Below are 12,159 nucleotides of genomic sequence, written 5' to 3'. Positions count from 1 at the left end.
AATAGTTCACTTGTAAAACACTGATTTCAAAGAGAAATCTTCACTTTACTTACTGAAGAATCATTTAGGGGAAGAATTTGTTATTAAAAGTGGAGATGCCTGGGCCCCAACTCAACCTGTCCAAACTTCTGAGGACAGGGCCTGGGAATCTGCATTATTGAAGGCTCCAGGAGATACTCATGTGCGCTGAAGTTAGAGAACCACTAGAATTGGGGCCCAGTAACATACATGTTAAATAAGCGCTCCAGGTTAATCTTTTGTACTCTTAACACTTAAGAATTACTGATCCAGAGTATAACACTTTAGGACCTTTTTGAAATTAGTACTTCAGGTTTTAATTTTTATAACACTAGATTGAACTACTTTAAAAATCTTGTAAGACTAATTCTTTGTCCTCACAAATATTTTCCACCTATAAATATCAAATTTCATTTCCAAGAACTCTGCCTGTTTTGCAGATGTGAAAAACAGGTCTCCCTATAATTTAATATATTTTTCATTTCAAGAGTCAGTTTCATTTTCTGAGAATTCTGAAGACTATAAGCACGATTTCAACCCTTGCTTTAGTGCTGGTTGAAGCAATTATCCTAATTTCAGACAAACACATATGTGTGCCCATCTACTATTGGAAGGAAAAAGTTAAGATTTTCGAATAAGCAGAAGAGATTACTGAGTATCTTTTCATTGAAATGCTGGAATCTCTGAAGATTATCTGACCTACAGTTCTACAGGACTCTGTATGCATCTTTGTTTTGTTTTACTTTTTTAGAGACAGGGTCTCATTCTGTTGATCAGGTTGGAGTGCAGTGACACCATCATAGCTCACTGCACCCTTGAATACCTGGGCTAAAGTGATCTTCCTGCCTTATCCTTGGTAGCTTAAACTATTGGAATAGCACCATCATGTCTGGCTTTTTTTTTTTTTAATGTAGAGACTAGGTCTTGCTATATTGTCCAGGCTAGTCTTGAACTCCTGGTTTCAAGCAATCTTCCTGCCTTGGCCTCCCAAGGTGCTGAGATTATAGGTGTGAGCCACTGTGCCAGGTGTGAACCACTCTGCATCTTTGTTTTTAATTGTCCATTTTATAATTCTGTAAAGATTAAGGTTCATTTGTAGAAATCTGATAAGAATGTCACTAATTATTGTTTATACACATGCAAATTTAAATTCTTACACATGGAAGGACCACTCCCGGAAAAGCTAGTTTTGCATCCATTTGCAAATTTATTTAAATATTCTCAATTTATAAATGTGTCTATTTGGATTGTCCTTTGAATTTACTGTAACATCTTACTAGTTCCCTCACTTAATCAATAAGCTAATAAAATCTTTGACATGTGTTCATTTTATATTTATATAAGAGTCATAACTTCACTTTTAAAAAAAATCATCCTTTAACATTTTGGAGTTCCCACTGAGATGAGCAAAACGGTCACCTGAAGTAATCAGAAATGATGTATCTCACAGGAAGTCAAGCCCAGGCATGATTTTTCTTGGCCCCCACAGGTTAATTTAAAGTTTCTTGTTTTTCTAATTTTAATTTTACTCTCTATTAATTTGTTTTTCTTTTTAGTTCATTTATGGATGGCAAGTTATTCCCTGTTGGCAGCTGCCATGATTGGGAATTTGGTGATCTCTGGAAATGATCTAATGTCTTATAGAGAATAGAGTTTGTTAGTTTTTGTCCATCTGTCTATTTTGAGCTCAAATTAGGAATTTCTTGTTCACAAGGAAGGATAACAACTCTTTGATATCTGGACTGGTAAGCTTTTTTGTGTTTCTGCGTTTATTTTCTCTCTCTTTTTCTTTCTTTCTTTCTTTATTTTTATTTTTTTTTAGACACTCTGTAGCCCAGGCTAGAGTATAGTGGCATGATCTCAGTTCACTGCAACCTCCGCCTCTAGGGCTCAAGCCATCCTCTCGCCTCAGCCTTCTGAGTAGCTGGGACTACAGGTTCACCACCATACCCAGCTCATTTTTGTATTTTTTTGTCGGGGTTGGGGTTTTGCCATGTTGCCCAGGCTGGTCTCAAACTCCCGGACTCCAGCAATCCGTCTACCTTCGCAGCCTCCCAAAGTGCTGGGATTAGAGGCATGAGCCGCTGCGCCTGGCCACTGTGTTTATTCTCTATCTGTGGCTGAAATGGTAGAATTGGGGATATACACTCTATCTATATGTCTTTTTATCTGTAATTCAGGAAGTTCCTTATCTCCCATTGTGAGTGCAGAATGTTTTCCTGCCTCCAGATGGCATTAATAAATTAGATCATAAAGGAATTCTGTTCTGATTGGCTTGTAGAGATAAATAAGTGTTTATATAAATTGAATATTCATAAAATTACCAGAAAATAAAGAAATCAAACTTGTAATACTTTGAATGTGCTCCCTGGACCTCCCAAATTCAGAAACTCTGATTGAGTCTCTACTTTTCATGGCAATATAGTAATTTACATAGTTTCAGTGCTGCTCTCTTTGTACTAAGACATAACTAGAAAAAATCACTATTCAACCAAGGCCTTGCCTAGAATTTTATATTTGAGAATAATGTTTATTTAATCAGGTATGACAAGTTACTTTTTTTTTTGAGATGGAGTATCTCTCTGTTGCCCAGGCTGGAGTGCAGTGTCACGATCTTGACTCACTGTACCTCTGCCTCCCGGGTTCAAGCAATTCTCATGCCTCAGCCTCCAAAGTAGCTGGGATTACAGGTGCCCGCCATCACACCTGGCTAATTTTTGTATTTTTAGTAGAGATGAGGTTTTGCCATGTTGGCCAGGCTGGTTTCGAACTCCTCACCTCAGGTGATCTGCTCGCTTTGGCCTCCCAAAGTGCTGGGATTACAGGTGTGAACCAATGTGCTGGCCGACGAGTCACTTTTAAAGAATCAAGGTTGATGCGTTATAGAGCCAATGCTTACAAAGTCCTCCCAGAAAAACTAGCCTGGTATATGGCTTACATGATTTTCAGCCTTATAGGTGGTAAGGAAGGTCACATGCTATAGCCCTAAGAACTTTAGGATATTTGGAGGACTTCTAGAAGAGAGAAATTTACCCAAATTTATAGGTCCTGCAGTTGAAATCTGATGAACAGAGTTTCTTGGGCTTGATTTCCTAGTCTTGGGATAGCAAATAATAGGGGATTTTATTCAGGCTGAGATTCTCTACAAAAACTTCCAACAAAGCAAATGTAAGGTGGCTTATATGGTAAATGAACATTCTTGCCCCACCTATGTAAATTATCAGGCCAAACCTACTGAGACCAGCCTTATTCTGTGAATTTTTGGTTTTTGAGATTGTTTTGGTCAAAAGGGGAGAAGATTGTAAGAATTTTTTTTAAGTTTTAGAATAAGCAAATGGGATCACTGGATATCCTTTTAACAGAGTCCTGAAGTCTCCAGTGAATATCTGAGCCTAGCCTTTGATTAGGCTACTTACAACTCTGTAGATATTGAGGTTACTTTGTAAATAACTGATCATAATGCAAATAATTCTTATCTATAGACATGAAAATAAATTCTGTCTGGTGAAGGGGAATTCTCCTCATGGGAAATCCAATTTTGCATTTATTTGCAAATTTACTTCAGTATTCTTGATCTACAAATGTGTCCATTCTTTGGATTTTCTTTTGAACTGGTTGTTAACTGATGAATTAAATAAAAATCTTTGACCTGTGTTCATTTTATGTTTGTATGAGAGTCATGATTTTAGCTGTTTTTGAAAGTTATCCTTTAACACCATTGTTTTATTAAATCCTCATCCATGTTTAATAAAACACCATGTTTTATTAAATCCACTCTTACTTTCCTGTTGAATAGATTAAGAATTGGAAGTTCATTCATTCTGTCATTCATTTAACTAATAAAGTGCCTATTATGTGTCAACAACTACTCTGGGGGCTGGGGATGCAGTGGTGAACCAAAAAGACCTCATGGAGCCTCTAGTGGTAAAGAAGATATTAAATAGATTTAAAATAAATATATTATGATAAATTGTGATAATCTCTGAAGGAAAAGGACAGGTGCTTGAGGAAGTGACCTTTACTGGCAGAGGAAAAGGCACTTGTGAAAGCCTGATCTGCAAATGTGCTTGGCCTGATAAAGATGAGAGATGACAGAGAAGGCCTAGGTGGCTAAGTATAGAGAGAGCTGAGTGAGATGAGAAATGGAGATGTAGGTGAGGGCCAGATCAAGCACACCTTGTTCATAGAGTTTAGAGTTTCTTCTAAGATCAGAGAGCAATTTGCCTCAAGTCACAGAGCCAAACTGAAATTTGGTCTATGTAATGTAAAACTTGTATTCTTAACCATTTGGAGGGGTGGGGCAAAGCTTTCTTTTTTGGATTTAGCCAGGTATTCAAGAAAAAGTAGGAAAGTTTGAAGTTCATTTTTCAAAATGATTCTCTCTTCTGCATGTTATTAGTCTTTCACCTCATTCTGGACCTGTGTCGATCTGGGGTGAGGCTTAAACAACATTTAAGGGCAACAGAAACACCTAAAAAAATATAGACACTGCATTTATATTTCTGTGGCTTGTGGCTTCCTGACATTCATAGTATCTTGCACAATACCACACATATTGCAAGTACTCAATAAATATATGCCGATTAATTTATTAATCCCTAATATGACAGTAGGCCATGTGTTCTCATGAAGATAATTTAGAAATGAAAATGTGATTTTTTTCTGGATGAAGTTGCCAAAATTCTAGATTTACCTTTATTTTGTGGCATTTTTTTATTGTCTCTATTGCTAAAGCAGAGCAGATAGATAGACAGATAGACAGACAGATATATCGATTCATTCATTCATTCACTATTTCATTCATCCTAATTTGGTTCAGGAAGAATATAAGATGGTATTAAAGCAAGAAACAGGAACACTCTGCTGGTGTTATTCAGTATTCCCAGGAAGTAAATATTACATAAGCTAACTAGAAAGCATATGTCACAAAGATTGCTGAACAATGGTTTATAACCAGGAAAGCTGTGAGAAGCTTAACAAATCCAGAGATTTATAATGATCTCAGGTTATCTACCACCAGCAGACAGAGGATGCAGTAGCTAGAAGCTGGAGGACTTTGAATTTCCAGGTGGCAGAAGAACCTTTGGGAACCAGCTTTGGGTCCTAAAAATTCCAGACAACAGATAGAAGGCGAGATAAGGAGTAATTAAAGACCGTCTCACTAAGTTATATTTGAGATAGGAAAGGGATCCACTTAGGCATTCTTTAACACTTTGGTCAATTAAATTAAATAGCAGGGAACAGTAGAGATGGTTACACTTAGGACATTCAGTATTTGGTCACTCGCTTGCTTATTCTTTCATTTTCTTATTCACTCAATCTACACTTAGTATCTACAAAATGCTGGATATGGTTCTAGGTGCTAGAGATACTGAGATAAAGATGAAATCCTTTGCTTAAAAACAAAATCCACTGGTTTCACAAGACTAGAGTTTAGACTAAAACATGCATAGTTTAAACACTAATTACATTAATTCTGGCTTCATATTTCCTTATAATAGGGTATTGAAATAAATTTTTAAAATGCTACCAGAATAATATATCAAAAATGATCTGCTCAGAAACTTAATAAATTCTAATGCTATCACATAAACACAATGATCATTTTAATAGGTAATAACACCATCTAAATCAATATTAAATCCATAGAATGATGAATTTTACAGGTGGAAGGGACTCTAGTGATCGTCTTGTCCAACCTTTTGATTTACAGAGCAGGAAATTCAGACCAGAGTGAGGACCTGACTTGTCTGAGGCTACCCAGGAGAATTAGTGGCTGAGCCAGAGTCCAAATTCAGGCCTCCGATCCTACCTCAATGCCTTTCTTTTACATTCCTAAACACATAAAATGGCTATTGAATCACTAACCTTTGCGGGCATCTGCTTGTAAGACTGGTATAGGAGTGAAATAGGGATCTGTGCGATGAGAAGATGGCAGAACCGTGAGGTTGGATATGTTAGACCCTTTGATTAACTTCGAAACCTTTACCTAGATAATAAAAAATTTGTTTCAGCAAACATTTTTGCCTTCACAGTGAACAGTTTTCTTCTTGTAAATAATAAATAAAGTTATGAATAGTTGCATTAAGTTTTAATAAAGTAGCAATATCAGCTCCAATTTTATTGCTCACGAATACCCTGTGCTATTGTCTACTACCATCAGGAGTTTGTGTAATTTAAAATAGTTAATTAAATCCAATTAACAAGTTGTGATTTCCACTATATAAAGTCAACATAGTAGTTAATAAAAGAACTATTAAGATTTTGTTCAATTTTAATGACTACAATATACAAATGCTAAATCTTGACAGAGGAGGTTTTGAATACAGCAAAGTTTTGTACCAAAAAATTTCCCAGGAAATAAATGTTAGAGTTTTAATGTTAAAACAAAAAACCTGGAAGACTTAAAAGATAAACATATCAATCAATATTAATTCTGGGTAGATTCTTTTACAGATCTCAGAGATGGTTACAAAGACACAATATCTAGATCAGTTAGAGAAGATAATTACTTTTCCTAAAGTCATAAAATGCTTTTATTACAGTTACAAAATATGAATTGTTTCTATTAAATGGTTTCTAGATTTTAAAGATTACATATATTGCATATAAATCACATTTGATTGTATAGTCCAACTATACTATTTTTACCTTTATCGTAGGAGTTTATGAATTACCTGGGTTCTCTCAGCAGGGAAAATGCAACTTTGGTATTTACAGTTTGGTATTTATAGACTGAATTTTCAAGTCATTTTCCAAACATTAATTAATGTACATAACTTCCAAGGGAACTAGGTAACAGTTTGCTATTTAACTAATAAAGAACTCAGGACATAAAGATTAGTAATTTGTTTTAGGCCATGCAGTATACTAGATATGCACAGATTATTCAATTCTGAAATTAATCTGATTTTACATTGGTAAAATTTGCCATTGGACTCGGTTGCACAATACCTTATTGCCATTAAGGTCATAGTGACTTTAAGGAAAAAGAAAGGGAAAGCTTCATCAAGACCAGAGGGAGAAAATCACTTTACAAAATAAGTATCTATTAGCTGAGAAATGTCTGGACAAAGGGTTAGGGCCCCCACTGCCAGGATGTGGTAACACCATGAACATCAAACACTTTGATGATGTTTGGAAAATAAATAAAAATAGTATTTTGAATAGGAAAGAGTAGACTGTTAGTGCAATCTGTTTCTCCCCAGGTGAGTCAGAAGGGGAAAGGGAGGTGCTACCAGCCTCGCCTTAATGAGAGTGCAGGACTCATAAGAAGATTTATTTATTATGAGACTCTGGTCTTCCTGATCCACATTGGTTTCTTGCCCTTATCCTCAGCTCTCCTCTCCCCACCTCATCTCCAGACATGAGTAGCTTCCAGGATCTCCTCCTAATCAGTGAGGCTGAGATATCCAATGCACTGTGCTCTAGCAGACATGTACATAGCTGAGAATATTCAATATCAAAAGTGGCAGGGTCTCCACTTGTCTGACTGATATAAAGGTCAGTGAGACAAAGGTAAATCGGAGGAAGAGAGAAAGATTCAACTTAAATAAAACTGTCAAGCACTGTGATGATGTAAAATATAGGTTTGGCAGTTTCAGGACACAGAGGATAATTTATCGCGATTTTCTGAAAGCCTTTGACAAAGAACACCTGACAACCTGCTCTGGCAAGCTAAAGTAGCAGGGTCGAACATAAAACACAACATAAATGATGACACAAAGGAGAGGACAGTAGGCAAGTGATGTTCAGTCTCTGTCAGGCAATCAGCACATTCATCACACTGCTTTAATTCTTTCAATTGCATCAATCTAAACAATGTAAAAACCAGACCGAAGAACTATGCTGAAAAGGCAGTGAGGTGACTGTGTGTGCAGTGTGTGTGCACGTGTGTGTGTGTATGTGTTGGAGAATGGAAGGTAGTGTTTTCGTTGACAGAAATAAATCCCTCAGATAGTGTCACTGGATAGGAAACATCTGTCCACTCTGCTGTCCTCTTCCATGGTAAGGATAATCACTTCCGCGTATGCTTGGTTGGAGGCTGAAGGAATGAAACAACCTTCAGCATTTACTGAGCACTTACTACATAACACTAACTTTAACACGCTGAGCATTAAATTTCATGAGCAATGGAAAAGCTAAGGGCTGTAGGAGTATAGAAGAGGGAGTAATTAACTCTGCCTGCTTGTATTGCAGAAGGCTTTGCAGCGACTCTCAGCCCTGGCTGTATGTTAGAATCACTCAGGGAGCTTTTTAAAAATACTGCCGCCTGGGCCCCAACCCTGGGCAATTAACTCAGAATAGGTAGGCTGGGGCCTGGGCCTCAGTATTTCTAAAAAGCTCCCCAGGTGATTCTGATGCGTAGCCAAAGTTAAGATATACTGCAGTAAGTGACATTTAAACTGCATCTTAAAGAAAGCACTAAATTATATCAGGTGGAGAAGAGGATGCAGTTATAGGTAGTAAAAGCAGTAGCAATGGTGCAAAACAGCATATTTCATGCATGAAGATTTCACTGATGAGAAGGAGCTCTATGTGACTGGAGTATAGGGTATGGGTATGAGAAGGAGGGTAGGATGGGGGAATGAGACTGGAAAGGTAGATTGAGACTGATGCAAATTAAAGAAACCAGCTTTACGAATGTGCTGATCGCCTGAAAGGATTCAAATATCATCTGCTGTGGCTTCCTCTTTTTGTCATGTTTTTTATTATATTTTATTCTGCAACCATACTTTGTAGTTTGTATAATATGATATAATATAAATCATATTATAAATAGAACAATGTCCCTTCTAGCTAGTTTCTCATTATTATTTCCTCAACTGGAATTCAGAACTTTATCACTTGATGCTAAATCTTCTATAATAGCTTAAAAATTTTTTTTCAGACAGCGCCTTCCTCTGTCACCCAGGCTGGAGTTCAGTGGCACGATCACAGCTCATTGCAGCCTTCACCTCCTGAGCTCAGATGATCCTCCCACCTCAGCCTCCCAGGTAGCTGGGACCACAGGTGTGCACCAACACACCTGGTTAATTTTTTGTATTTTTTGTAGAGACAGGGTTTCGCTATGTTGCCCAAGCTAGTCTTGAACTCCTGAGCTCAAGCCATCCTACTGCCTTGGCCTCCCAAAGTGTTGGGATTACAGGTGTGAACCACTGCACCCTGCCAAAAATTTTTGAAAATGTAAAAAATATAGAAAAGTTTAAAGAAGAAAACAGCAATCATATTCCCATCAGCCAGAATTAACTATTGTTAATATTTTGGCATATTTGCTTCCAGTGTTTTCAAATAGAAAAACCATTCTATTTTATTATTTTGGTAAAAATGATGTATGCCCATTATAAAGATTTCAAGCAGTGTAGAAATACAAAAGACAAAAGTTTAAGAAATCATGCCAAATATCATCAGGTGATCCATCATCCCTGACATCTTTAGAATGATATATCCTTGTATAAAAAATAGGACTTATGTTATTAATTTTACATGAGGAAAAAAGGCTGAATTAAACCTAACACATTATTAAACTTCAAATAAATATTTCTTTACCACAAGATTTCTCTGAATTAAAAATGATTCCTCTGCAAGGGCTGGCAAATTTTTCCTTAAAGGGCCAAATAACAAATATTTTAGGCATGAAGGCTCTGTTCAGATTTGTTGTTTTGTAGTTAAAAGCAGCAGGCAGACAATTTGTAAATAAATGAGTGAAGCTGTGGTCTGAATGTTAGTATGCCTCCTAAATTCACATGTTGAAACTTAATCACCAATGTGATACTTTTAAGAGATGGGGCCTTTGGAAGGTGGTTTGATCATGAGGATGGAATCGTCATGAATGGGATTATAAAAAGAGACCCCAGAGAGCTGCTATGTCCCCTCCACCATGTGAGGACACAGAGAGAAGGCGCCATCTATGAACCAGGAAACAGGTCCTCACCAGACACCAAATCTGCCAGCAGCTTGATTTTGTACTTCTCAGCTTCCAAAACTGTGAGAAATAAATTTCTGTTGTTTATAAACCACCCAGTTTATCGTATTTTTGTTATAGCAGCCCAAATGGACAAAAACTTTATTTACAAAAACAGGTGGCCTGCCCTCAAGCAGTAGTTTGTGCACCCCTGCTCTAGAGTTAAAGTTGATTCTGAAAAATGTTTAGATCTATTTACTACATGATTTTATTTTGAATACTATATCTTAGCTTCAAATGGTGAGAAAATTAGAACTCTCTTGATGCCCTGATCTCCACTTCCTCACCTCCCCAATCTTGATTGTATCTTAATTTTTGCACCATCCAGATTTATAATGTTCACATTCTGTTTTGGTACCATGATTCTATGATTGTTTAGTATTAGCTCTACATGTAAATGGGTCCAGTGCTCACAAATACTTCATTTGTCATGGCTTCTCTGCTTGAGCTCTTTGATTGATCTCTTAATTGGCTAGCTTTGGTTATCAAGTAGTTTTTCCCAACAAGTGTTCATGTGTACTTTACTAGAATTAAAGCAAGTCATACTTGAATTACATCTGGGGTCATCCTTTCTTTTCTCCAAATTTTGTAGACATTGCACCATTTTTTTCCACAATGATAATTACTGTGAAGTCTGACAGCCATCTGCTTTTCCACCCCTGGTTGGTGATTTACTTTCTTCTCATCTGGATGTCCGAAGCATTCTTTGTCTTTGAAATCCAAATATTTAACTAAAATATATTTGTATGTTAAATATTCAAAATCAAATTTTCCTGGGATTTGATGTTTTCTTTTTACCTGTAGACTCAGTTCTTCCTTGACTTTGAGAAAATTTTCTTACATTATATTATCGAATACCCTTTCTCTTTCATTTTCTGGGTTCTCTGGTTTAGGGACACCAAATATCCTTAAATGTTGGCTCATCCTTATCTTTCATATTGTGGTACTTGGCTCCGTTTAGAATAGGACATCCTGAATTTTAGCTGAGTACATGTCTGTCCACTTACAGAATACATTTCCCAGCATCCCCTGTGGCTAAATGTGGACCAGTGACCAAATTCCAGCCAATAAGATGTAAGCAGAAGTGATCTGTGTAACCTCTGGGTCATGTCCTCAGAGTGCTTGGCAGTACTATCATCATCCTTCCTAAGGGCTGAAATGTGGGTGTGGAGAGGAGCCAGCTTCCACCATTGGGATTAGAATGTCCTGTAACTACTGTAATGAGGAGCTGATGGAGATCAAGATGAAAGAAATCGTATCTTGAATGACTGTGTGGAGCAGAGCCGTCCTGCCAGCCTTGGACTTCTCACTTGTGGACTGTTTTGAGAATGAGAAATACACTAATTTATTTAAGTCATTATATTTTTGGATTTCTTTGTTATAGTTTGTACCAAACTAATAGGTATATCTATTAGCTTCTAATTAACCTCCTTTGTCTTTTTCTTCTGCATTTACTGTACTTAAAGTCTTTTCTCTATGTCAGTATTTTAATATTCAGCAGCGTTTGTTATGTTCATTGTATTTATAGTTTATTTATGAGTTCCATAAAGTATTCTGGTATTCAATTTGTTTCCTTATATCTGCAAGGATATATATCCCTTATATCCCTTTTTTATTCTGCTATTTTATCATCTCATGTTCGAGCTCTAGTTTAAATTAATTTACGTTCTCTTTAAGTTGTAGTATAATGTGAAGTAATTGTGAGAAAATTCCTTCTGCTCCTTCATTTATGTTTTTTCTAGGTTAGGCTTTGTCTTTTGCAGCCCCTAATTCTCCCTTCCATTTCCCCTCCCTTGCTTTCGTTAGCTGTGGGTGAAATACTGACTTGGAGAAAATACAAAGACCACAGGAAATCCATATAGTGACCATATCATTTCTTTTTCTCTTGTGCATACTTGGGTAGCTCTGTCCAGACATTCTACTTGCTGTGATGTAGAATCTCCTCTCCCATTATCTGGTACCAGTGTGTGATCTCTCCCAGCAACATGTGAGAACTGGGCATTCTGGGTTTTTTTCTACCTTTTTGTTACCTGAGGGCTTGGATGGGGGGAAGCCTCTGTTGAGGTATGCAGTCCTTGTTAAAGTTTTTAGGCTCTCCTGCCTGTCTTGAGATCTTGAGAAACATCCTCCATCAGGGCTTGCTTACTTAGTTGAAGATAAGGCCTTCCCTCCCTACC

General features: G+C 37.0%; 1 protein-coding gene across 23 annotated transcripts in view; it reads right to left on the bottom strand.

Moving 5' to 3' along the window:
• IQCH (IQ motif containing H) overlaps positions 1-12,159 on the bottom strand; it is a 247,006-nt gene that overhangs the window by 158,813 nt on the left and 76,034 nt on the right. For all 23 annotated transcript variants that reach the window (XM_031002514.3, XM_031002515.3, XM_031002516.3 and 20 more), the window contains one exon: positions 5,887-6,007. In XM_031002514.3, coding sequence (XP_030858374.3) covers positions 5,887-6,007 — 121 coding nt within the window. The remainder of the gene's footprint in view (positions 1-5,886; positions 6,008-12,159) is intronic.

The sequence above is a fragment of the Gorilla gorilla genome, chromosome 16, assembly GCF_029281585.2.
Source record: "Gorilla gorilla gorilla isolate KB3781 chromosome 16, NHGRI_mGorGor1-v2.1_pri, whole genome shotgun sequence".
Classification (NCBI taxonomy): domain Eukaryota; kingdom Metazoa; phylum Chordata; class Mammalia; order Primates; family Hominidae; genus Gorilla; species Gorilla gorilla.
Note: the sequence above shows the minus strand (reverse complement) of the source record. Positions and strands in the feature narration are given on the sequence as shown.